The following is a 27,430-nucleotide window of genomic DNA, read 5'->3' as shown; positions in this document are numbered from 1 at the left end:
TCCAGAACTGAGAAATAAATTTCTACTGTTTAATTCAAAATTTTTTTTAAAAAGTCCGCATGCTTAAAAGATGTACCTTTATCTCCTTCTCACATTTTGTATTCATAAGCCTATCTCTCTGGAAAGAGAAGAATTTTTTGAGATTCCCAGTTAGGACTACAATACTCAAGCATTTATTGAAGAACAACAACATCACTTTATTTAGGAATAACATTATGCCATATCAGCTTAAAGAAACTCCTACTATTAACTGGGAACAGTCTAATACTCATGAAATAAGTAAAAGTACCCATACAGTTCTAAAATATATTCATTTATTCAACAAATATGCTCTTAATTTATGTCATGTGTCTGATGTCGGTTATAGTTATGTAGATGAAAAGTTTCTGTCCTTGGGGAGCTTACATTCTCACAAAGGAGGGACAATATAAATAAGTGATACGATTTCAGGTAATTAGAAGCGCTATAAAGGAGGTAAGTTATATAACACAGACTGTAAATACTTTCAGAATTCAAGGTAGTGGTTAGAGTAACCTACATGGAAGAAAGGAATTAGTACATAATAACATTTCATAAATGTTAACTCGCTCCCTACCATTATTATCAACTTGAGCCTCATTATTATTGCCATGATCGCTGAAAGATGAGAAGTTGTAAAGGTGAAAGCTAGACTGCTGTGGAGATGCTCTCAAGCACAAAAACATTAAACTGGGTTGGGGTGCAGTGGCTCATGCCTAAAACCCCAGCTCTTTAGGAGGCAGAGGCAGGAGGACTGCTTGGGCCCCAGGAGTTCAAGACCAGCCTAGGCAACATAGCGAGAACTCAGCTCTACAAAAATATTTTAAAAATTAGCCAGGTTTGGTGGTACATGCCTGTAGTCCCAGCTACTCAGGAGGCTGAGGCAGAAGGATGGTCTGAGCCCAACAGATCAAGGCTGCAGTGAGCTTTGAGGGTACCACTGTACTCCAGCATAAGTGACAGAGTGAGACCCTGACTGAAAAAAAAAAGAAAAAAAAAAAAAGGGCAAGGAAATTTGTGAGACACAAAACCTAGTGGTCTAACAAGAGCAAAAGGTAGAGAAGAAATGAGACTTGCTAGGTAGAGCGATCAAATAATAGAAGCCTCTGAAATTAAAAAAAAAAATTAAAACTTAAAAATAAGTGCCTACTGTAGGCAGTTCCTTCCTTAAATCTGGTGCCTACCTCAAGGCAAAACGTAGCAAAGATTCCCTTGGATAAAAATAGGCAGCCATGAGGCTTTTGAAAGCAGTACTGTAAGAAGGCAATTTTGGCAAGCTGCATGTGATGGATTTAAAAAAGAGATTAAAGGCAGGCGCGGTGGCTCAAACCTCAAATCCCAGCATTTCGGGAGGGCGAAGGGGGAGGGCTGCTTGAGCCCAGGAGTTCGACACCAGCTTGAGCAGCAAAGCGAGACAAAAAAAAGCAAAAACAATTAGCCAGCGGTGGTGCGCACCTGTAGTCCCCCGAGCCGGTGGCACCAGTTACTAGGGAGGCTGAGGCAGAAGGATGGCCAGAGCCCAGGAGGTCGAGGCTGCGGTGGCCGGGAGTGGCCACTGCACTCCAGCCTGGGCGACAGAGTGAGACCCTGACCCAAAAAGATTAAGATAGTAATTTTACAATATGGGGGTGGGGAAGCAGAGTCCAGATGACCGCAGAGAGATGACAGCCTGGACCTTGGGGGGGGGGGGGCGGAGACAGAGGACTACCAGTCCCGCCGTGAGCCAATCAGGTTACTCGAGGCGACTGGTTCTCCACCCCCACCCTCGAAAACAGTAACGAGCACGCCCCACCAGCTTCAGGGAGGGGGTGAGAGCATAAAGTTAGGAGAGAAGACGCGTTTGGGAAACTTGGAGGGAAACTCGCAAGTCAGCCGGTTCCTTCCGTTCAGTCCCGTCTATCAGTGCCCCACCCCCACCCCCATCTTTCTCTGGTAACCGGCGGGGTTGCAGAGAAGCACGAGACTCAAAACCCGGCGTGGACTTCAGGTACCCAGGTCCCAGGCGGTATGGGTCCCCCCTCGGGGCTGGAGTTCCAGGTCCTGTGAGCTGCCTGCCCTGGCGGCAAGCTTCAGCCATCCCGCGCTCCCCCCAGCATTTCTCTTACCACCACAGAGCAGCCGCCTTCAGGGCGTCTCAGCCCTGTGTCGCCAGCGCTTCTCGGGCAGCGGCTGTGCGCGCGCTGCTTGCTGATTGGGTCCGCTCCTGCCCACTCCAGCCAATCCCGAGCTCGCTCGGACGCTGACGCGGAGTCTGCGCCGCTGCTCCGCGGTTGGTCACCCAGCTGTGAGTCGCGCCTTTATGGCGATTCGGACGACATGGCGGCAGAAAGTGGCAGCGATTTGCCGCCGAGAAGGAGAAGGCGCCGGGACCCAGAGGAACCGGAGAGAGCGGAATTCGGCGAAAGAGAGGTGGCAGTGGCTGTGTCCCAAGAGAACGATGAGGAGAATGAAGAGCGCTGGGTTGGGCCTTTACCTGTGGAGGCAACACTGGCCAAGAAGAGGAAAGGTAGCTGTACCGATAGGGCCAGGGCAAATTGGATGCTGCCTCCGCGGAGTGGGAGGGTTGAGTTCAATCCAGACCCGAAGAGGGATGCTGTGTGTGTTGGTGGGGTTTTGTGCTCTCAGAACAGAGGGTCATCTTCTCACTTCTGTGGCCCTTCCGTATTTGCACGTCTTTCCGAAATCGTGGTTTGGGCTTAGTACTTAGTACGTAGCGTCTTTTTTACATTATCTAACACTTGATCACTGACTTGTTATAACAGATGTTAAAGCTAATATTTGCCTGTACTTATGTGCCTGGCTTCTCTCATCGACTCCCCACACCGGCCATATGAGGTTGGCATTTCTAACTCCGTTTGGCAGGTGTGGGAAAGAGTACTGGTCCTCTTTAAGACTTTAGTTCGTGAGTAGTGTTGATGTGTTGAGGCGTGGGAGGAAGGCAGTGCCTATTTAGAATATATAATAACCCTGACCCTTCCACTAATGAATTTTCTGATCTAAGGAAAGTTACTTAAGCTTCCTGGATGCCAGTTTTTTTTTTTCTTCCGAAATCAGAGGTCTGATTTTCAGACCACACTCATGAGATACGATGTGCTGAAGCATTTTGCCACTAACATGGAATAATGACAGATTAATGTCAAATAAAAGAGGTGGACAAAGGAGTAGATTAAGTTTTATTGTTTTCCAAATTTGTCTGTGAAATGTGTTTCTTAACATTTAAGACGATTCAAATGTGGTCTTTCTAAACTCAAATCTTTGTCCTCTCCATTACTTAAAACTCTTCAGTGATTTCTCATTATTTTCATAACACAGCCCAAACTCCTTAACATGGTATATGAAACCCTCTATGATATGGTCTCTTCTTACTTCGCTGGTTCATCTTTCATTATCCTCTTCCTTACTTTGTGCTGTAGCCATTCTAAACCACTTGAGAATGGACCGTGTACTGTTCCTTCTCTGGGTGCCTTCGCAGATATCATGGCATCTCTACAGGGAATGATTTCCCTCAATCCTTGCAATGGGCAACTTTTGTTCCACCTTTAGCACTTAACTGTCACCCTCTCTGGGAATCCTGTGACTCCTCCAGTCTGGACTGGATTTCTTAACTCTGAGCTAGTTTTACAGGTAGCCTTCAAATTTTATCTATCCAGATTTTGAAGAAGCTTGTGTGTGTGTCTGGACTGGATTTCTTAACTCTGAGCTAGTTTTACAGGTAGCCTTCAAATTTCATCTATCCAGATTTTGAAGAAGCGTGTGTGTGTGTGTGTGTGTGTGTGTGTGTGTGTGTGTGTGTGTGTGTGTGTGTCGGTGTCTCACTCTGTTGCCCAGGCTGGAGTGTTTTTATTTTTACTGTAGAGACGAAGTCTTGCCAAGTTCCCCGTACTGGTCTCAAACCTGCAGGCTCAGGCAGTCCACTTGCCTCGGCCTCCCAAAGTGCTGGGCTGAGACACCGATTTTTTTTAACATTATAAGTTGACACCCCTGAAGTGCACTGTGCTTTTTACTGCCGGTCCTCATGTTAAATATTTCTGTAGCAACATTTTTATTCATGGCACTTGCTGCAGTTTGTATATTTATTCATCTGTTGTTGTTGCCACGTTAAGACTGTAAGCATGTAAGAACTAGGATCATGCCTATTTTGCTCCATTGCTTGGTGTACACTGCTTTGCATATAACAGGTCTTCCCTAAATCTTTATTTAATGAATGAATATAATAATATTAATGCTATTATTTAACTATTTTGTTGCATAGGAATATTTTTAACGTGCTCTTTTTTCATTAAATGAGTGTGAGGGGAAATAGAAAAATCCGGAAATACTAAAATGCTGATACTAGTGTTGGGAGACAAGTGTCTTTTAAACTCAATAATTGAGCCAGAAATGGAAATTGTTAGATGTGAAAATAGTTATTAAACTAGCCAATGGTGTATTTTGTTTGAAGAAAACTTGAAACTAAAGAAAAACTATGAAATGTTAGAAAAATATCATTGAACGATTTGTCTAAAACAACCCCCAGAGGTTTAATACTTTTAGCTTTCTAGAAATGGAAATTTCTTCATATTATAGAAAATAACAAAATAGCAATTGTATTAAAAATATAGAGGTGTACTTTTTTGTGTGTAGAAGACATTCCAAGGTAGGCAGTCCAGGATTTGTGTGGAGGTTCCAAATGTTCCTAGACTCTTCCCAGCTATCAGCTCTGACATAACTAGAGTGTTGCCATTCATTGTTCTGAATGATTATTAGAATTACAGCAGTCATATCCGAGTTCCAAGCTGTAGGGTTGAGGAAGGGAAGAAGGGCCCACTTTCAAGGAGATTTTCTGGCTGCCACAAAACACTTTCACTTTTATCTCATTAGCATTGGGCAAGCCTCAAATATGGAAAGGTGAGAAGGGTCATGTTATAGCTAGGTATTAGTATACCTACATATAAATGGGCATTGTTACTTAAAATGAAGGGAAAAGTAGTTTGTCAGTTACAACTTTGAGTCACCTATATGAGTTATGAAAAACCTCAAACAGCTCATCGTATTTAATTTAGCAACTTTGTATAGGTATATTAGGCCTTCATTAGATTATTTTATTTGATACACATATAATCTCTTTTTTTTGACTAGTAAAATTTTTCATAACACATACAATAAAATCAGTGTTTCCTGACATTCCTAAGATTACCACTCTTACAGGTGTCTTGCCACAGAAAAAAATTTGAGAAGCATTCAACTGGAATTTTCTTAGGTCTAGAAATCTAAGCATTTTATATCATGTTAAATGTTTCAAACACAGTATCAATGACTTCAAAGGAGATCAGTGCCTTAAAGATTAATGGAGATATCTTACAGATGGCCACTGGCCTCTTATTTAAATTAGCACTAATAATTGGGTCTACATGGTTAGGAAGATGGTTGTGGGTTGTGTTATTTTCAAACTTTAAATTCTTAAAGTTTGGCTTTTGTTGTTGTTGTTTCGTTTTGGTTTTTTTCTTAATGGAACTTTCACAGTAAGCCAGAACCACTCAGTTCTTAAGTCCTGAGGATCAGTTAAGCATCTATATAATATCTGTGAACCCATCATGACTGACTAAATAATGGTACTGTTCAGTACTCTGAGATAATAGAAGTTAAATTCAATATAAGATACTAGACTTTTTAAATAATTATATGTGAATTGAGAGAAAGAAAGTCTAGAATACAAAGTAGAATATAGAAAATTCTAAGTAAAGACAAAATAATATTTAGTTCATGTGTTAAAAATAAATTTTTTACTTTAATTTTTTTCTCAGTCCTAGAGTTTGAAAGAGTCTATCTTGATAATCTCCCCAGTGCATCCATGTATGAGCGCAGTTACATGCATAGAGATGTTATCACCCATGTTGTATGCACAAAGTAAGTCTGTTACATCTTTTTTATTTTTTTCTGAGAAGTTAATTTTTTTAAAAAAGCTTCAATTTTGAGGTGGGTTTGTAGAAGTAATTTCAGGATTTTATAGATTTCTACTTAATTCGGTAAGTTCCTAAGAGTTTAAGTTAAATAAAGATCTGCATTTTTTCCCTATATTATAAGAATGTATTCTCTAAGATGGAATCCTAGTTTTTGTGTAAGTCTTTGAAGATGATTGCCAAAAGGGGGCTTGAACCAGATAGTGTCTGAGCTTCCCTATAAAAGAGGGTACTTTAGGTAAGATATGAGTAATCAGAACCTGACCTCTTAGCACTAATGGAGAAAACGGTGGGAACTAACATATCCTAGAAATATCAAGGAACCTTCACCTTGATGAGTGAGGAATTTGGAGAAGCATAATAATAATAACAATACAGGTTGAGCATCTCAGTTCCAAAATACTCCAAAATCTGACACTTTTTGAGTACTGACATGACGCTCAAAGGAAATCCTCACTGGAGCATTTCAGATTTTCACATTAGGGATATACAACCAGTAAGTATAATGCAAATCTTCCAAAATCTGGGGGGAAAAAAAAATCCAGAATCCAAAACACTTCTGATCTGAAGCATCTTGGATAAGGGGCACTCAAACTGTAGTAATATTCTACTGTTTGTTGAGATCATAATATGTCCAGTTACTATGTCAAAGCTTTTTCATAACTTACCTCATTTATCCTAAGAATAGCCTTGTGATATAGTATATGATCTTCATTTTACAGATGAGGAAACTAAAGTTTAGAGAGGTTAAATAGCAGATGAGGCTGCTATTCTAAAGGCAAGAACTCAATCCCAGAGGGCTTTCTGTGCCCTGTATGGATTTTGAACGTATGAGCAGGACAGTAACATCAGATTTATTTTTTTTAAAGGGCCATCCTGGCTGTGTGAGATGAATGGAATCAAATAGGGCAAGAACGTATACAGGGAAAGCAGTTAGGAGTCTGGTATAGAAATCTGGATGAGATATGATGGTGACTTGGATGATATTAGCAGTGAGTATGAAAAGTAGATAGATTACTTCGTTTTTTGGATTGGTCTGTTCCTGGTCACTTGAAGACGAATTGCCTTTCAGATATAAATCGAAATAAAATATCTTTATTTTGTGTATTGTATAATGCTGACCAAATGTTAATGCCTTTTCTAGTCCAAAGTTGTCAGTGTATATAGAAGCATAGATACTAGCATTGCTGTCATTCTCAAGTATTTTTTGTTTTGTTTTTCTAGCCCAAGGTAGTGGAGTATAATGCAAAGATTATAGATTTTGTGGTTAGATAGCTCTGAAGGCCACTCTAGCTATATGGACCTGAGTGGGACAAGTAAATTTAACATTTAAAACTATTTTCTACTTACACAATGATTATTAAAAAATACTCAATGAGTTGCTGTAAAGATTAACTAAGGTAATAAATGTAAAATATACTACCATATACTAGGTATATGGTAAATGGGTAAATAACCTACCATATACTAGGTTTCAATAAGATTTCTTTTTTTTTCCCCTAAGAGATGGTCTTGCTCTGTCATCCAGACTAGAGTGCTATGGCATGATCATAGCTCATTGCAGCCTTGAACTCCTGGGCTTAAGTGATCCTATCCTCCTACCTCAGCCTCCCAAGTAGCTGGGACTACAGGCGCAAGCCACCACACCAGGCCAGTTTTTTTATTTTTTGTAGAGACAGGTTTGCTATGTTTCCCAGGCTGTTCTTGCACTACTGTCCTCAAGCAGTCCTCCTGCCATAGCCTCCAAAAGTGCTGGGATTACAGGCATGAGCCCCTAAGCCTGGCCAGTTTCTACTTTTATATACCTTATAGAGGAGACTGTTCAGTACAAAATCTTTTTGATACTTAAATAACCAAAATACCTGGGATAGCCTATAAAAAAAACTTACATTGAATTTTGCCACATATAAACATAGTATGTTTAGATTTATCAACTTGTGCAACACATTTCTCTTGAAAAGACTGCCTATAGTGTAATTTTTCAGTAAGGAACCCAAAGTTTAGGAATCTTTTGCAGCAACTTAGATGGATTTAGAGTCCATCATACTCAGTGGTCTATCACAGAAACAAAGAACTAAATACCACATGTTCTCACTTATAATTGGGTCCTGAACATTTATCACAATTCTACAAGAGAGGGACTGGCAGTAGCAATACACTGCCAGAGTAAGGGGAGTGGGGGCACATGACATCACTAAGGGTACCTGACCCTCAGCCAGGAGAAGTGAGGACCAGTTGGGGATGCAAACTTTACCTGCACATAAACTATTTATGTACCTAAACCTGACTGGTACCCCACAGCTTTACAATTTAAAAAAAAAAAAAAAAAAGGTTTAGGAGTCTAGTCTAAGGAATCCAAATTTCTGTGTGATTTCTTTTTCATTATTGTTAATGTCAAATCCTAGTTTAATTCTGATCTTAGCTCTTAGGATTAAAATTGGTACAGCAGTAACTGTTATGATATCAGAAAAATTTAAACAAAGTTCTGTCTATCCTAATACAGAGATCTGCTTAAAGACCTATTTTTAAAATCTATTATGAAAGAGTCAGTCTCAGGGAATGATTATTTTGTAAGTATTGAGTGATTCCTATATCTCTTTTAGAAATTAACTTTAAAAATCTTATATATGCAGGACAGATTTTATTATTACTGCCAGTCATGACGGACATGTCAAGTTTTGGAAAAAAATAGAAGAAGGAATTGAGTTTGTCAAACATTTTCGTAGTCACCTAGGTAAGAAGTTTTTTTTTTTTAAAACTGTACTAAAGCATCTTTAAAAATAATGTGGTTTTTGTTTTTTTGAATCATGCACATTTATCTCATTGGTATTTACTAGAATGTTTTAATTTGATTTATTTAAATAGGAGTTATTGAGAGTATTGCAGTTAGCTCTGAGGGAGCATTGTTCTGTTCTGTGGGTGATGATAAAGCAATGAAGGTGTTTGATGTTGTGAACTTTGACATGATCAATATGCTGAAACTTGGGTGAGTCTTTTTTAAAGTAATCTTTTTTTAACTTATTGAAATAACTTTAAAATCAAACATCACCATTTCAGAATTTATTTCTAAATAGTATATTACTTTATCATTAAAGTAATGATACCTTTGGATTTTGCTTGGGAAAACTAGATACAATGAATCTTTGTTATGATGATATTTGAAAACTGCTGTGGTTTGTTAATAATCACAGCAATTTAGGCCATATGCAGTGGCTCAAGCCTGTAATCCCAGCCCTTTGGGAGGCCAGGTGAAGGGATTACCTAAGCCCACAGGTTCGAGAACAGCCTGGGCAACTTGGCGAGACTTCATCTCTACAATTCAAAAAAAAAAAAATTAGCCGGGCATGATAGTATGCGTCAGTAGTTCCAGCTACATGGAAGGCTAAGGCAGAAGGATAACCACACTAGGGTGGCCGTGAGCATGCCACTGCACTCCAGCTTGGATGACGGAGTGAGAATCCAACTCAAAAAATAATAATACTAATAATAATCACAGCAATTTCTGAACAGCATCATAACAAAGGCTTCTTATATCCGATTAATACTACACAGTAAATTAATGAGAATCCATCATGTCTAATTACTGATTCTTAGAATTAACTTCCTTGCTGTGTTTATTTCAGTAATATGGAATTGTGTTCTTATAAGGCTTATGTACATTTTTGGAATTGAAGCTATTTATTGGTGATTTTAAACTTTGGAGTGTATTGATACCCAAATTATGTGGTTAGACTGTGGTTAAAAGCTAACATACTAAATTTATATACATCTAAATGAATGTCAGCTTGAAAGTCATTGCAGTGTTAGAAAGTTTTGGGACTTTCCTTAGTCTGCTTGACAGACTGTTGGACTAACAAAAAAACATGAACTGGGTGACTTAAGCAACCGAAGTTTATGTTCTCAGTTCTGGAGGCTGGAAAGTCCAAAATCAAGGTGTCAGCAGGGCTTGATGTCTGCGGAGGGCTCTCTTAGGGCTTCTCCATGTGTGCTCATGCGGCTGGGAGGAGGGGAGAGAGAGGTGGGAGGAAAGGAGGGTCTCTTTGTCTACTTGCAAGGTCACAGGCCTCTCAGATTAGGGACCACTCTTATGACCTCATTAATCCTGCAGACTCACTATGGACTGAATTATGTCCATAATTCAAAGAATTTCAAGTTTGGGGATTTCCTTCAAAATCAGTCTGTGATTTTATGGAGGCCATTAAAGGAAAACAGTCTCATTATTTATTGTTAGAACTTATTTGTTTTGGCACAAATAGAATTACCTAGCTTAATAATCGGTCTTATTTCCCAGCTTTGTTTTCTCAGAGGTCTCCATTGACAAATACTGAAATTTCGCTATAACCAAGCTGCCATTTGGCTATAGTGGGCACATGTTCTCAGGACCTCCAGAGAATGGGTTTAGCTGGGCTTAAAAGTCTTCAAGTTGAACTAAAAAATAAGCCATCTTAAAAAAAGAAATTGAACATTTGCCATGTGAGGATCCTGGAAAGAGTGTATTTCAGGCTTTGTTAGAAGTTCTAAAAAAAGAGTTCCAAAAAGGTTTTGAGCATCAGCACCATGGTTAGAATAGTAGTGTAACTTCTCAGAATGGCTACTTTGAAGGAGACAAATGTATAAGTATGGTATATTGATTAAATCTGTCCTGTTTGTTTTATACTTCATCAGGCAGCATGTTCAAAACTTATAGTTTTAATATCAAGAGGTACTTTTTAAAAATGAGTTGGTAATGAGAGTGTTTTAGGAATTTTTTTATAGCCATAATAAAATATTTTGAGAATGGATTTGCAAAGTATATTATTATGTGCTAATCTATTTAAAGGTAAGTTATACATAGACTGTTTACAGAGGTCCAAAAAGCAATGCCCCAGAAGATAAGGACCAGGACTAATTAGGTGCCTTATCTACCCAAGCGAAGAAAATGGGCTGCTTTATGCAATTCTCTCATTATGGTTTGATAGATCCTCAGAAGTTATTAGAATTATGTTGATGTGGTCAAGAAGAGAAAAATTACTAACTATTCTTAGCTGTTCCTCCTCATTGTGTATCTCTACGACTTTTGAGCAAGAAATCCAAAACTGTCTAAATCACAATTTTTTAGTGATGGGGTAGGGAGAAATGCTTGCTTATTGTACTGACCTTTTTAAAAAAATAAATTATTTACTGTTTTAGCTATTTTCCTGGACAGTGTGAGTGGATCTATTGCCCAGGGGATGCCATATCTTCAGTTGCTGCTTCTGAAAAGAGTACAGGAAAAATTTTCATTTATGATGGCCGAGGAGATAACCAGCCACTTCATATTTTCAACAAACTCCATACATCGCCTCTTACACAGATACGGCTAAATCCGATTTACAAAGCAGTAGTATCTTCTGACAAATCTGGAATGATTGAATACTGGACCGGGCCTCCTCATGAGTATAAATTCCCCAAAAATGTGAACTGGGAATATAAAACTGACACAGATTTATATGAATTTGCCAAATGTAAGGCTTATCCAACCAGCATATGTTTTTCACCTGATGGAAAAAAAATAGCTACTATCGGTTCTGATAGAAAAGTTAGAATTTTCAGATTTTTAACTGGAAAACTCATGAGAGTTTTTGATGAATCACTAAGTGTAAGTATAATTTAAATTTAGTCAGATTTTACTTTTCTAAAAATCTTTTATGCTGTTTCTTAAAAGATATTTTGTCTGAATATAGACATTTAGGTTGATGGTCATTTTCTCTTAGCACATTAAAGATATTATTCGCTGGGCTCAGTGGCTCAGCCTGTAATCCCGCGCCTTGGGAGGCTGAGGTGAGTGGATTGCCTGAGCCCACGGGTTCGAGACCCGCCTGAGCAGCGAGACCTCATTTCTACAATAAATCAAAAAATCAGCCAGGCATGGTAGCGCATGCCTGCAATTCCGTCTACTCGGAAGGCTGAGGCGGAAGGATCACTGGAGCCCAGCAAGTCGAGGCTGCAGTGGCCAGGAGCGGTCTGGGCGACAGAGTGAGACTCCAACTCAAAAAAAAAAAAAAAAAAAAATATTACTCAACTGTCTTCTGTCTTGTATTATTACTCTTGGAAATTCTCATCCCTAGGTTTATGATGTGATATTTTCCAAGCAGTTTTGTTTTTAAGCTCATCCTCTTAAGATCCTCAAAACTCATTCAAGGCCCCCTTCTCACTCTTCATTCACTCCTGTCCATATGACTACTCCCAAATGTATTTCTCCAGCTTACTATCACGAACAAACGTGGTCCTATCCTTTTCTTTGCTGTCTTCATGAATGACACCAATATCCATCTAGTTGCACAAACCAGAAACTTAAGAGTCATCCTTAACTCTTTTCCTTACTCCTCTAGTTATCATGAGTTCTGCCAATTTTACTTTCTTTTTTTGAGTTGGAGTCTCACTCTGTCACCCAGACTGGAGTGCAGTGGCCGCTCCCGGCCACCGCGGCCTCGACCTGCTGGGCTCCGGCGATCCTTCCGCCTCAGCCTTCTGAGTAGCCGGAATTACAGGCATGTACTACCACACCTGGCTGATTTTTTGATTTATTGTAGAGATGAGGTCTCGCTGCCCAGGTGGATCTCGAACCCGCGGGCTCAGGCAGTCCACTCATCTCAGCCTCCCAAAGGCGCGGGATTACAGGCTGAGCCCCCGATCCTGGCTTACTTTTTAAATATACTTTACATTCATCTATTTCTTTTCAGCACAGCTGTCACCATAGGTCATGATCTTTTGCTGACCTATTGCATGGTCTACTGCCTCTGTCTAATTCTAACTTCCTTCTAATATCCACTCTGCACCCAGAGAAATCTTTTAAAGGCACAGATCTGCTTATGTCATTCATTTGCCTAGCACCTTTCAGTGGCTTCCTGTTCTTGGGATCAAGACCAAAGTCATGACCTTACCATATGTGGGTTCAGCATACTGTAAATCACCTTTCTCCCTGCCTCTTACTCTTGCCATTTTGGCCTTCTATTTCTTACACCTGCCTCCCATCACAAAACCTTTGTATTTGTTGCTCCCTCTGCCTGGAGTGAAATCTGCCTCTCCCTTCATATTCCTCCATTACCTATTGAACTCATCCTTCAAATTTCAATTGAAGAGTCACTTCCTCCAAGAAGCTTTCTTACAATCTAGAACAGCTTTTTAAATGTGACTGTATACCACTGTTTCTTTTAGAGCATTTTATATGGTCATCTTATTTGATTAACGTGTATCACCTCCAGTAGACTAAGCTCTATATAATGTTTTGGCTCATGGTTATATCTCCAACACTAAGAACAATACCTGACACAGAATTATTCAAATGTCTGTTGAAAGTATGACTCTAGCCGTCACTTGTTAAACTGCTAACAAGAATTTATTATAGCATATAGAATGAGAGTTTTTAATCCATGCAAAGTCAAGTATTTTCTATGGAGGATACTTAGGTCTCAGCTATCACCATCAGGTGGTTCTCTGACTGCTAATGGTATGTTGAATCCTCTGAGAGTCTAGATTGAACCTTTGTAGCAATGTTTATTGTATGACAGTATCAATTTTTTTTGTCCTTGGTAGTAATCAGTTTATATTAGATTCCCCCATTTTAAGTTCTTCATACATTCTACCAACTCTTGTAAATGGCACTCTTGCTTTGGTGGCATGTAATAGTGAGTTGGGTATTTGTCTGCCCAAAATAGTATGATTCCAGAAAAATGGAAAGATCTCTTTGTTAGACAAATCATAACAAAACTTTTTTTTTTGAGTTGGGATCTCGCTGTCACCCAGATTGGAGTTCAGTGGCAGTCATGGCTGGACTGCAGCCTCAACCTCCTGGGCTCAGGCGATCCCTCCACCTCAGCCTCCCAAGTAGCTGGGACTATAGTCATGCGCCACCACACCGGGTAGTGACAAGGTCTTACTATGTTGCCTAGGCTGGTCTTGAACTCCTGGGCTCAAGCAATCCTCTCACCTCAGCCTCCCAAATTTCTGGGATTTTAGGCATGAGCCACCACACTCAGCCAAATTTTCCTGTTGGAAGAAAATAGCTTTCTACTCTACTTTTAAGGAGAAACCTTCTTGGTGATGTTTTTTTCTTTAATGATGGCTGAAAACTAGATATTGCCTGTAATTTAAATGTAATTTAAAAACTCTATTAACTTGCAGCTTTCTGCCAAGATTTCTCAGGAAAAGAAACATTCAGAATCTAGTCTGGACATAAGTCTTTTAACACACATACTCTGAGCTGCTCAGTGTACTCTATTTCTTTGTTGTCTTCAACATTTGTTGAAGTTATGGGGCTGAGGTGACAAGAAGAGGCCAGTAGTAAAACTTAAAACAGAAATAGAGATTCAGAATGAGAGTTTGCCAAAAAAGGCAAACATCAATTAAATTAGTTACTTATAATGCTAGCGACTAGTAAGTGACTGGAGTCTCACAGTTGCATATTGGAGTGGGGACCTTCTAACAGAGTCCTAGTTTAACAGACAAGAAATTGAATGGGATGTGAAGTTATATCTTTAGTATTTTTAACCAGGGTCACTATATGTATCCGTGCAGCTGTGTATCCAGGGTCCCAGCTATGAAGGCTAGAATACTCCAAATATTCTAATCAGGTGCTTATCAAACTGGATAAATATTTATGAAATAAATATGGACACATGGCCACGTATAGACCTTACGTCTTGAAAACCTAATCTCTTCAGAAATGTTCATGAGGTCCTCACTACAAAATGTAGTCCAACATTCTAGGCTATTCCTGGCACACAAATAAGCAGTATATTATCAATCTCTGTCTTTGACACTAGAGATAAAAAACTAACAACTAGGCTTTTTAGCTGTTCAATAAGACGTTGGCCTCATGCTTGTATCCTAATATACATACATCATTTGATTTTTGGAGGATTATATATTGTTCTTCCCATATTTAGAAAAACTGAAGGTGGTTTTCGGTTAATACAAGCAAGAAACAAAGATAGAGTTAGATAGCATATAGTCTGGCTTATTTTCATCTGTAATGGAGAGCTACTTTTAAAATCTGCTGTTAGATGCTCCGAATGTCAGAAAAGGATATAAAGATCATGATCTTTTAGAAGGTATGTAGTGTGTTAATATAGAGTAATCGAGATGGTAGTCCTGTCCTATAACTTGTATCTTAAATATCAAAAGAAAAGTAAACCAAACTTCCAAACTGTGAAGAGCAATCATAAAAATACTCGTTTCTCAGCCGGGCTCGGTGGCTTAGCCTGTAATCCCGCACTTTGGGAGGCCAAGGTGAGTGGACTGCCTTAGCCCGCAGGTTCGAGACCCGCCTGGGCAACTTGGTGAGACCTCATCTCTACAATAAATCAAAAAACAGCTAGGCATGGTAGCGCGTGCCTGTAATTCCGGCTACGCGGAAGGCTAAGGCGGAAGGATCGCCGGAGCCCAGCAGGTCGAGGTTGTGGTGGCTGGGAGTGGCCACTGCACTCCAGTCTGGGCGACAGAGTGAGACTCCAACTCAAAAAAAAAATACTTGTTTCTCCTAAATTGCATGTAACTAATGGTTATCTAATCAAACTGCCCCATGCCAAAATAACTTGAATCATTTTCTGGAATATCATAAGTTTGTTATAAATTAGGTGAATTCATTCAACAAAAATTGAGTCTTGTTATATATCAAGCACATGATCCTTACACAAGTACTACCTCATCACCTATAGCAACATTGTCCAATCAATATAAGTAGCCACTAGCCACACGTGGCTATTGAGCATTTGATGGGTGGCTAGTTCAAATTGAGATGTGCTGAAAGTGGAAAATACAAGATTCTGAAGTCTTAATGTTTAAGAAAAAGAATGTATGTTACCCCAATTTTTTACATTGTTAATGTTAAAATGATAGTATTTTGGATATACTGGGTTTAATACAACATTAAAATGAATTTCACCTTTTTTTAAACTAATATAGCTGCTAGAAACTTTAAAATTACATTTGTACCTTGCATTGTATTTCATTGTAAAGTACTAGTTTGTGCCTTTTAGAAAGCAGCAGATGTATTATTCTTTCTGTAGAGGAAGTATTAGTTATATTAACCAATTGAGCTTTTTTTTTTCCTAATTGGAAGAACCAGTTACCATTTACTTTAAAATACTATTTTGTAATAATTGAACTAATTATATTTCATGCTTATAATATTTAGAATTTCTCTTAAGTACACAAACTGTTAGTGGCTTTTAATGTATATTCTGCTTCTGTCTAAATTCTCATTGCCTGTATATTGCTCTCTCTATATATATATATGTATATAGAGTTTTTGTTAATAAACAGTTTGTTTCCTAGATGTTTACTGAACTGCAACAGATGAGGCAACAGCTACCAGACATGGAATTTGGCCGACGAATGGCTGTAGAACGTGAGTTGGAGAAGGTGGATGCTGTAAGATTAATTAATGTAGTGTTTGATGAAACTGGTCACTTCGTGCTATATGGAACAATGCTGGGCATTAAAGTTATAAATGTGGAGACAAACCGGTAAGCTTTAATATGATGCATGTTTTTAAAAAATGCATTTATGGGGACCATTTCCTTCATCAAGGAAACAATGGGACTTTTGTTTGTTCCAGGACAAGTGGAATGGTCCCAAATGTCTAAACTTAACCAAATGTTTTGACTGGATTTTTCTGTGGTCTCTTGGTTGTTTATAATCTTATGTAAAAAGTTTCCACTCATGTTTGTAAAAGAAATGGAAAGAAGATATGCATAGTTTCAAGTTTTTTTGTTTTTTTTTTAACAAGTTTCAGCCTGTCTTTTGCTTACTGATTTAAATTAGCCTGGTCCATGTTAAATGTTGCCAAAGATTTTAACCACAGAATTCAGCATTACATCCTGCTAGACATAAAATCAGAAGTTAAAATGCATGAAACCACAATAAGCCTTTTTGTGCAAACAGTCCACTTGGTCTTATTACAAATAGCTACAATCAGATACTATCACTGAATGTAAATGAACTTAAAGAATATTTGAAGAAAATAAATCTTATACTATACAGTCCCATATATAAACATAATGATATTGTATTTCTTGGCAATACAAATTCTTTGAAGGTTTGCAGAAAGATTAAAATAATAGGAATAGGTTAAAATTCTATAAATAAGTGATTGTGTTTTTGTTTTCAATAGACTTTACTTTTTACAACAGTTTTAGGTTCAAGCAAAACCAAGAAGAGATTTCTCATATTTCCTGCCTCCACACAAGCATAGCCTCCCTATTACCAGCAACCCCTCACCAGGGTGGTACATTTGTTACCATTAATGAACCTACATTGACACATCATTATCACCCAGAATCCATAGTTTACCTTAGGGTTCACTGTCGCTGTTGTACATTCTTTGGGTTTGGACAAATGTATAGGAGCAAACAGAGTAGTTTTACTGCCCTAAAAATCATCTGTGCTCCCACTATTCATTCTTCCCTATCCTGTAACCTGTGATCTTTTTACTATCTGCATAGTTTTGCCTTTTCCAGAATCATACAACATGTAGCCTTTCCAGATCAGCTTCTTTCACTTAGTAATATGCATTTAAGGTTCCTCCATGTCTTTCCATGGCTCAAAAACTCATTTCTTTTTAACACTGAATAATATTCCATTGTCTCATGTACTGCAGTTTATTTATTCACCTACTGAAGGATATCTTGATTGCCTCCAAGTTTTGGCAATTATGTATAAACATAATTGTGTACACATTTATGTACAAGTTTGTGTGCAGATAGAGTTTTCAACTCCTTAGGTGAATAACAAGGAGCACAGTGGCTGAATCATCTGGTAACAGAAAGTTTAGTTTTGTAAGAAATGGCCAAACTGCCTTCCAAAATGGCTGTATGCTTTTGCATTCTCACCAGAAATGAATGAGAGTTCCTGTGCTCCACATCCTTGCCAACACTTGGTATTGTCGGTGTTCTGGATTTGGGCTATTTTAATAGATTGTTTTAGTTTGCATTTCCCGGATGACATATAGAGTATCTTTTCATATTCTTATATTCTCTTTGGTAAGTTGTCTCTTAAGGTCTTTGATCTATTTTTAAATCAAGTTGTTTGTGTTATGTTTTAAAAGCTCTTTGTATATTTTAGATAACAGTCCTTTATCAGCTATGTCTTTGGCAAATATTTTCTCCCAGTCAGTGGCTTTTCATTCTCATGATGATTGCATTTTTTAAGCCTAAAAGTTATAGCTGCCTACCAATTTAAAATAATACCTTTGGAGGGTAGAAAAGCACTTTTTAAAACCTTTCACTAGTTATTTTGTACATAGATAAGATAGTTGACTCCTAGCTTTTACCTGTAAAGCTGCCATGGTTGAAGTTAATTCTGGTAATTTTATTTTATAAGACATTGATATGTTTTCCAGGTGTGTGCGGATCTTAGGCAAGCAAGAAAATATTAGAGTGATGCAATTGGCTTTGTTCCAGGGAATAGCCAAAAAACATCGTGCTGCAACTACCATAGAAATGAAAGCTTCTGAAAACCCTGTTCTTCAGAATATTCAAGCTGACCCAACAATAGTCTGTACATCATTCAAAAAGAATAGATTTTATATGGTATGTGCAAGAACTAGGAGATAGACCTTAATGTTTCTTCCAGTTTGGTTGGGAGTTTTATTTTCTTGGCTTAAGTGCCTCCAACTGAGAGAATGTTGGCAGTAAAAACGGACTTTCTAAACAACCAGAATACCATCTTACAACCTTAATATTGTAGAATTTTTAACTAGGAGTTGATTTTAGGTATTTCTATAGTGTTTTCCATCAAGTTTTGTAATTTTTTCAATCTGGCTTCCTCAACCATTTGTGTTTTCTGAGATGATGGGAAGTTAGTGATTATGGTCATAATTGTATCCAAACTAGATTTACTGTGGGGTTTTACATTTTCTTTTTAGTGTTTTTATTAATTTTTTAGCTTTTATTCTTGAATATAATTTATCTCCCTCAAATTTGAACAGCTTCCTGCTCTAAATGCATTTCTTTTTGTACCTTTTGACATCATTGCAATGGTGCTATCTTGGACTTGTATATTCCTGTGGAATTTTTTTTCCTCCGGAGAACTAAAAGTACTTTGCTTATTAACTGTGATTGTGCTCTACGTCAAACTACTAAGCTGTCTAGGGGTAGTACTGTCCTAATTGTTCATCCAAGCAGAAAAATAGAAAGTACAACCATCTCTGCCCTTGTATCCTATCCTTCAAACTGCAATCACAGAACTTCCTACGACCCAAGACAAACATGACTGTTATTTATCTGCCTAACAACCTTTAATGACTCCCCAGGTGTCTACACTAGCTGGTACTTCTGACTTCTGTAGGTTTCCCTTTATTATTTTTAGTTCATTTGCTACATGACCATACTGAACGTATCTTACTCACAACAGTTGACTGTTCTGATTCTTGGCCTTTGCATAAGCTATTCCTTCTGCCAGCCACACACCTCTCCCCAGCTCCTCATATTTCAAGTCTCAGCTTGGAAGACTTTACTTAAGTCAAGTCTAAGCTAGGTGTGCCTGCTTATGTTCCTTGTGGGTTTCCACCATCATAATGTATCACACTTTTTATGTGAAAATCAATAATTTATTGTCGTTTGTCACTGACACTGTCCTCCCCAAAATAATATTAAATTCATAAATATGACAAATATTCATACACTGGGCACTATGTCTGTTATTAAATCCACAAAGGTAGGAAAGTGAAGACCCATTATAGTATACTCATTTATTCATCTGATACATTATAAATTGTTGTATTGCTATTAAGGTTACCAGCATTTAATAAACATGAAATAGCAGTTTTCCTACCTCAACTAAGCTTTCAGCCTAAAATAGATAAATTCTTTTAAGATGAGAATGTCACTTATAACTTTCAAAGTCATTGCTAGAAATGTATTAGTATCTGTTAAAGGAAAATAATTTGTCTTGTTTTTAACCTTAAATTTAATTGTTATGAAGTAAAAATTAACTATAAAAGATAATTCTTGATATATACTCAAAATACAAATAATTTTCCATATACTTTATTAAAAAGCTTAAAGTAACAAGTTATATTTTTCTTTTTACTTTTATGTTGATTAAAGCATACATGTTTGCTATTAAGTTTGAGGAAGTAGAAAAACAAAAAATAAGTCACTCAGTGCCTCTTTATACATTTAACATTGTTAGGAATTTTCTTTCAGTCTTATTAGAAGTACATATTCTTGGGCAACCCCCTCGGGTCCCCTCCCACTGTGGGAGCTCTTCTGTCCTCTTAATAAACCCTGCTTTAAAAAAAAAAAAAGTACATATTTTTAAGCAAAACTAAGATGGTATTCCTATGTGTGTATTTTGTATCCCTTTTTTCAAATCCAACATCATGAAATAAAAGTAGAATTTTACAAATTCATATATGAACTAAAAGTTCATTAAAAAGTTTATGTAAATAGTACAACAGATTTGCTATTCTTTTGAAAATTGGAGAATGAGATGTTAAAGTGATAATATCCTAGCCTGACTGTTTTTTGGAATCTATACAAATGGATCAAGGAATGACATTAGCCAAATCTGGGGCACTAGCTTTCCCTTCCTAGAACTCAGTTGGCATCAGGTAGAACTTCTGTAGCAGCAAGAATTTCTACTTAAAGTATAAGAAACAGGCCTTAAGAAGTCCAAAGTTTTTACAGCTGAAAGGTTTTTCTCAATTCTCTCTATACCCTGAGGATCCTGAGATTTCTACAACTTTATTCAAAATTTACATTCTTTTTCATAAACTTCAGGGTTTAAATAGATTCGGTCAGACTCTAGGGGGGAACAAAGTAAAGATCCACTGCTGATTCACCTTTGTGAATCCTCATCCTACCTAGCACTGGGTCCTGCTAATAGGAGTAATAAGAACTTTTAATATGTATATACCTTCTGTGTTAGGCACTGTTCTCAAGCACCTTATATCCATTCACTAAGTCTGTACACCTACCTTCATAGGGAAGTAGGTACAGTTATCTTCATTTATGAATGCATAAATGGAATAAATTAATTTACTTCCCTAAGGTCACATAACAGTAAAAGGCAGAACTGGAATTCAAACCCAAGCAATCTAATGAAAAGTAAGCCACAGGTGGCAGGTTAGGTTAAGACTTACAAGAAGGCAGAAGCAGAGATGTACTACCAAAAAACCTTTTCTTTATGAAATGTGTTCCCAAGAAAACTTCTACCCAAAGGAAATTGCATTCCATTTGAAATCAACACATTCATTTTATTACATGGATTATTTCCATATTAGACAAATGGAAAAATAATTTAACTGCCTTACACAACCTATCATGGGAAGTGATTCCTGAAATAAGGATTTATTCCGGTGTTCTTACCTTTCCCAAATACCTCTTTAGAAATTCTCTTGTTCATAAACTAACTAGGTGAAAATTCCTTATATTCACTCACTTTTTCCTTTTCTCCTTTAGTTTACCAAACGAGAACCAGAAGATACAAAAAGTGCAGATTCTGACCGAGATGTTTTTAATGAGAAACCTTCTAAAGAAGAAGTCATGGCAGCTACTCAAGCTGAAGGACCTAAACGAGTTTCAGATAGTGCCATTATCCACACCAGCATGGGAGATATTCACATCAAACTTTTTCCTGTTGAGTATGTACAACTATTTTGTGTTGGCTGCTTATGAATATAAATTTGTAAAACTGAAGAAGCTATGCAACTTAAAATTCTTGTTATTTTGAAGACTTGAAATGTTTGGCAGAACACCTGTTCCTGAGCTTTGTGATAACTGTTATGCTAGAAAATGGGAACACTTTATGCATAAATACTTCACAGGTTTATTATGAGGACAAAATACACTGGCTGTGAAAGTGCTGATTATAAACTGTAAAGTGTATATCAGCATTCCTGTTAATTGCATATCTAAATTTTAGGTTGTGTGGCTTGCTTATAAAACTGGTTTCCTCTCAAAGCAAATTCTTAAGGGAAAGATGCTTCGTGACACATGCTAGACATGTACTACCTCATTAGTCCCAGTAGCTATATGTTTTAAAAACACATTACAACAAACATAAGGGATTCAATTGAAAAAAAAAAAAAAGCAGAAAAGTATTCTGGATGGTTTCAAAGTTTGTAAAATGAACACACAATACCAAATACAATAGAATGTCTGGCCATCATTAACACAAAAGGTGGTATCTTTTACACTTTTATTTAAAGATATTTATTTTGAATGTGAATGTTTTATTGGTACTGAAAAACAAATGGGCAGTTCTAGACTCCTGGACAGTCTCACTTTAAGCGATTATAACCTGTGTACCCCTTGAGCCTATTTCCTGATGTACTTGGTGCGAGATTCTCTTGATTCTCCCTTCCGTTGCCAACTCTTAGAGCTATTACATGATAATGGACCATATGAAATCATTTCATAAGATTAGTTAACATTGGCCATTGTTACTGACCAGGCCATGTATTCTTTGAGCTATGGCCACCATGTTTTCTTAGCTTTGGCCCCCTCCCTACCTTGGGGAGGTGAATCTCCTCTCTTTCTACTTTCTATATTTTCCAGCCTAAAGAAAAAAAAAAAAAAGATTAGTTAATGTTATTGAGAAAGCTTCATACTCTGAGTGTGTGTCATTTAATGTTGATTATATTTAGGAGACATCATTTCTATGAATGAGTCCTTTGTCAGGAATATGTCACTGTTCCATAATACTGTTTTTATAAGAAAACTCACCAGACTGGGCAACCTAGTGAGACCTTGTCTCTACAAAAAATCAAAAATTAGCCGGGCATGGTGATGCGTACCTGTAGTCCCAGCTATTCATAAGGCTGAGGCAGGAGGATTGTCTGAGTGCAGGAGTTCGAGACTTTGGTGAGCTGTGATTGTGTCACTGCTCTCCAGGCTGGGCAACAGAGTGAGACCTCGACTCAAAAATAAAAATTACCTTTCCTAGGATTTTAACCTACTATATGCAGTAAACTAATTATAAATATAGTTTTTTTAAACTGCTAAAATGACCTTGAAGTCTCAATACTGTCAAGCTTACATATTAACAAGCAATCATGATCTAAAGATCCTACAATATATAATAAGAATATACTACTTTCATGCCCTTTCATGCTTGTCCTGAGATTACAGGAAGTTTTGGGGGAAAAAAAAGACTCCTTTAAAACATTTAGAAGACATTAAAACGTCATTAGGAAGCAGAACTACAAACAAAACTGTCTTAAAATGAATAAGTTACATGTTTTTAATATATGTCATACCTAGGTGCCCTAAGACAGTGGAAAACTTCTGTGTTCACAGCAGAAATGGTTATTATAATGGGCATACATTTCATCGTATAATTAAGGTAAGTCAGACAGATTTCATGTGATTTAATGAGTAGTATATTATTGTCTAACAAGGGATTTAAACCTAAGAAATCTTCTCTCATACTCACCAGTTTATTAGAAGGGAACAGAAAAAATGTATTGTGAAAGCCAAAGAAAGGATATCTGGTCATGAATATCTAGAATCAAGGACAGGAATATAGTGGCATGATTATCTGTCTAGAAACATTACAGCAGTATTTTATCAGCAGTTACAGCAAAGGGTAAAGCCATGAGTAAAGGGTCATGCTGAGAAAAAAACCAAAAACCAAGGTAACTGGTTCCTAGTGGCTATCAGAATCTAGATCTAGAAAAGATTTTTCAGTCATAGAAGAGCCACAGTGCCATGTAACCTGTGAGAGCCAGGTTACACCTGAGGAGCAGAGCAAGCTCGCCTCCTGGACTTTGCTGAGCGGTGTTGCATAAAGCGAATGGGGCAGTGATATGGTTTTGGATACTGGCAGGTCAGACATGATAGGAGGAGAAATATCAGATCGCAGAGTTAGATCATTGAAATGGCTCTCCTATATTGGGAAAGGGACAGAGAGAAGAGGAAGGCAATTGTAAGATATAAAATACTAGATAGATCCTCAAGTTTATTTACAGCATTAACTGATTTTGTTTAGATTGTTGGAAAAGATGGAGCATATCTATAAATGAGAAGACTTTCACATTTTTCTTTCAATCATTGCCTAGAAGGTGGTGGTTGAACAATGGAAATATATCATCCAAATTTGAGTGTGTAAGGGTTTAATTAAATCACTGTGTAGAGTGACAATTAAGGAAGTTAATATTTCACTGAATTCAAAGCACTCTTGATAGAACCACATAAGACTTTGAGTCATACATATATAGCAAAGGGCAGTATGATGTGTTTTTGTATGCTTTCTGTTAAGGGCTTCATGATTCAGACTGGAGATCCAACAGGTACTGGTATGGGAGGAGAAAGCATATGGGGAGGAGAATTTGAAGACGAATTTCATTCAACATTACGGCATGACAGACCGTACACGCTTAGCATGGCTAATGCTGGATCAAATACTAACGGATCCCAATTTTTCATAACAGTAGTACCAACGGTAAGTACATCATTGTTTGAAAACCACAGATTCATAAGTTATGATTTAAGAGAGTGAAGAGCTGCATTATTCTCCGCGTTAGTTATTATATCTACTAGGATACAAAAATAAAAATTTAAAGAAGAAAATGTAAAATTATGTAACAAATCAGTTTAGACTTGGTAAAACAACAGTTTCATTGTAGTAGAAGAACAATGGACTGTGATTCAAAATACTTGAATTTCAGATCAACTCTGCCTCTACTGATCGTGCAACCTAAAACAAATTACTTCACCTCTCTGACCTATTTCTCATCTTTGGTTTGGAAAAATTAAAGTATATGAAATCCCAATTTTAAGACCTTTCCCCCCACATCTTAATATCTCTGAAATCAGAATGTAACTCAAAATCATTGGCATTTTAGATTTAAAAAAAAAATTTTTTTTAAGTTGGAGTCTCACTCTCATCCAGACTAGAGTGCAGTGCCATGATCACAGCTCACAGCCTCACAGCCTCATATCCTCAACCTCCTGGGCACAGGTGATGCTTCTGCTTCAATCTGCCTAGTAGCTGGGACTACGGGTGCATACCACCATGCTCGGCTAATTTTTGTTTTTTTGTTTGTTTTTATAGAGACAAGGTCTCACTATGTTGCCCAGGCTGGTCTTGAACTCCTGGGCTCCAGTGATCCTCTCTCCTTGGCCTCTCAAAGTGCAGAATTACAGGCATGAGCTACCATACCCAGCAGCATTTTAGATCATCTAGGTCTATTGCAGTTCCACAAAATAATAAAAGTTATACACTTTTTGGGGGGAATTAAGCACTAAGCAATGAAGAAAGGAAACATATTTATAACTACTATCTGCCAGACACATGGTCTCATATAGTATTCACAATACTTCTGGTATCTGTCCTTAGTTTTCAATAACAGAGGGGGAAACAGTGAGGCATGATTAACTTGCCAAAGGTCAAGTAAATAGCAGATGCAGCATTTGAACTTCCTATCTGTCTAATGCTGAAGCATGTGCTGCTTAAACTATTCCAAACTGCCTCTTAATTGTTCAAGCAAAATTCCTGCAGAGAACTTTTAGTCTTACCCATATTTCTTTAAGCCATGCAAAGTAACTTAACTTTAGGAAACATCTTCTAGCTCCCTTTGGTCTGAAAGATATATTTAGCTAAACATTATACTGTATGTCTATTTTTTCATATAGACTAGAATAAAATTTAAAAGCTGCTGAATTTTATTGCTAAGAAATTATCTCTTCTTTATAAATAATACATAATAAAGTGAAGCATAAATTCAAACAACCTTTAATTTGCTTACCCAGAGGGTATACTTTAAGAAATCTCAGTTCACCAAGATTCTTCATTTGTCCTCCAAAACAGCCGTGGCTTGATAATAAGCACACAGTATTTGGACGAGTGACTAAAGGAATGGAAGTTGTGCAGAGGATCTCCAACGTCAAAGTCAATCCCAAAACAGATAAGCCCTATGAGGATGTCAGCATCATAAATATTACTGTCAAGTAAAATCAGATGTTTCAGCAGGTTTGCAATTAGAATGTAGTATTAAACACAACATTAGGAAACTTCGAACTTTCTGAACATACAAATCATGTCTCAGAGATACAATATTGTATTTTTATACTTTTAATTAAAGGTAATTTTTTTTAAAACTGTATCTAGTTTTTCCTGTAATATTTCTAATCCTGGGAGGTAATAAATTGAAATGGACTTAACTCAGACAAATAGCAGTCATTATAGGTAGTTTATCATGAGTCTAAAATATTAAATAATTACATTTTTCCACTATTTCACTTTCAACCAGAGTCCCAAAACCAGGTGAGTTTAGAACAGTGGTATTTTTGAGAGATACCATACTCACATAACCTTAATTACAGTATATTGCTATAATCTATCTTATTAGTTATTAATCTCTTAATGTGACTAATTTGTAAATTAAACTTTATCATAGGTATGTATGTATGGAAAACAAAATTTTATATATATGGTTTGGTACTCACAGAAGTTTCAGGCATTTGCTGGCAGTGGTAGAATTATGCCCTGTGAATGAGGAAGGACTACTTAAAACAGTATGTATCTTTTCCTTACACTTTAAAAACATGTCAGAGTTGGGGTTGGTGGCTCAGCCTGTAATCCCAGCACTTTGGGAGGCCAAGAGAGTGGATTGCCCGAGTCCAACGGGTTTGAGACCAGCCCAAGTAACTTGGCGAGACCTCATCTCTCCAATAAATCAAAAATTAGCCGAACGTAGTAGTGTGCACCTGTAGTTCCAGCTACGTGGAAGGCTGAGGCAGAAGGATCGCCAGAGCCCAGCAGGTTGACACTGGGGTGGCTGTAAGTGTGCCACTGCACTCCAGCCTGGGCAACAGAGTGAGACTCCATCTCAAAAGAAAATTTTTTTTTCAGATGTTCTGCCCTTATGCTTAGAGATCAGATCTCTCCTCTAAGAAAAAATACCAGGATTTGATATTATATACCATTTCCTTTCTTTTACAAGGCTTTTGTTTCATGCCAAATATTTTTGTCTTTTGATCATTGTTAAGTAGTAAGCAGTGGTAAGTAAAGCTTCAATAAATAGGAAGTCCCTTTCATCAAGTGTTATATTCCTTAATCATAAAATACTGTTTCAAATAGAATCAGAATAAACAAATACCTGAATTAATGGTTTTATACATTGGTTCATTTACTATATTCACATTCTTTTTCTAATGTAGCTATACAGTTTTATCTGCCTTCAAGTCATAGTACATCTTGTACTTTAGTAAATATACCATTAAGAGTATATGTAAAAATTTGTATATCTAATAGTGAGGAAATTAGTAGAAGTTGGAGCAGTAACAATATGAGCTCAGTCTTATATTGAGTTCCTCGTCACTTGCCCTTATAACTTACTTCGTAACTACTAACACCCACTGCTTCTAGTCTCCAGACAAACTCTTCCAGAAGCTTGTAGGAGGAACATGCTCAACAGACCTAGTTAAGGAAGTTATGTTCTTAAGCTTTAAATATAAGCTTAGCCTTTCCCTTCTATTGGTCATGAGGATCATTTCCTTTATTTG

General features: G+C 37.4%; 1 protein-coding gene across 4 annotated transcripts; it reads left to right on the top strand.

The window, feature by feature from the left end:
- Window positions 1-2,266: 2,266 nt before the first annotated feature.
- Window positions 2,267-26,028, top strand: PPWD1 (peptidylprolyl isomerase domain and WD repeat containing 1). Of its 4 annotated transcripts, XM_008049775.2 has the most exons (13): window positions 2,328-2,524; window positions 2,842-2,871; window positions 5,539-5,545; window positions 5,802-5,904; window positions 8,591-8,691; window positions 8,823-8,943; window positions 11,127-11,574; window positions 16,254-16,444; window positions 18,319-18,508; window positions 21,383-21,564; window positions 23,186-23,267; window positions 24,183-24,365; window positions 25,734-26,028. In XM_008049775.2, the coding sequence occupies exons 1-13, from the start codon at window positions 2,456-2,458 to the stop codon at window positions 25,875-25,877; spliced, it is 1,851 nt and encodes a 616-aa protein (XP_008047966.1). In that variant the 5' UTR covers window positions 2,328-2,455; the 3' UTR covers window positions 25,878-26,028. The 4 variants fall into 4 exon arrangements, with proteins under 4 accessions (XP_021564093.1, XP_021564094.1, XP_008047965.1 ...); XM_021708418.1 differs by lacking the exons at window positions 2,842-2,871; window positions 5,539-5,545 and having other exon boundaries at window positions 2,267-2,524; window positions 8,591-8,616; window positions 8,921-8,943; XM_008049774.1 differs by lacking the exons at window positions 2,842-2,871; window positions 5,539-5,545 and having other exon boundaries at window positions 2,273-2,524.
- The last annotated feature ends 1,402 nt before the right edge of the window (window positions 26,029-27,430 follow it).

The sequence above is a fragment of the Carlito syrichta genome, unplaced genomic scaffold (assembly GCF_000164805.1).
Source record: "Carlito syrichta isolate Samal-C Ts95f unplaced genomic scaffold, Tarsius_syrichta-2.0.1 Scaffold136712, whole genome shotgun sequence".
NCBI classification, from domain to species: domain Eukaryota; kingdom Metazoa; phylum Chordata; class Mammalia; order Primates; family Tarsiidae; genus Carlito; species Carlito syrichta.
Note: the sequence above shows the minus strand (reverse complement) of the source record. Positions and strands in the feature narration are given on the sequence as shown.

Coding starts and splice junctions, on each gene's coding strand:
- PPWD1 (XM_008049774.1), top strand. CDS start 2,335: ATGGCGGCAGAAAGTGGCAGCGATTTGCCGCCGAGAAGGAGAAGGCGC. Junction 2,525..5,801: donor ACTGGCCAAGAAGAGGAAAG/GTAGCTGTACCG, acceptor TTTTTTTCTCAG/TCCTAGAGTTTGAAAGAGTC. Junction 5,905..8,590: donor ACCCATGTTGTATGCACAAA/GTAAGTCTGTTA, acceptor TTATATATGCAG/GACAGATTTTATTATTACTG.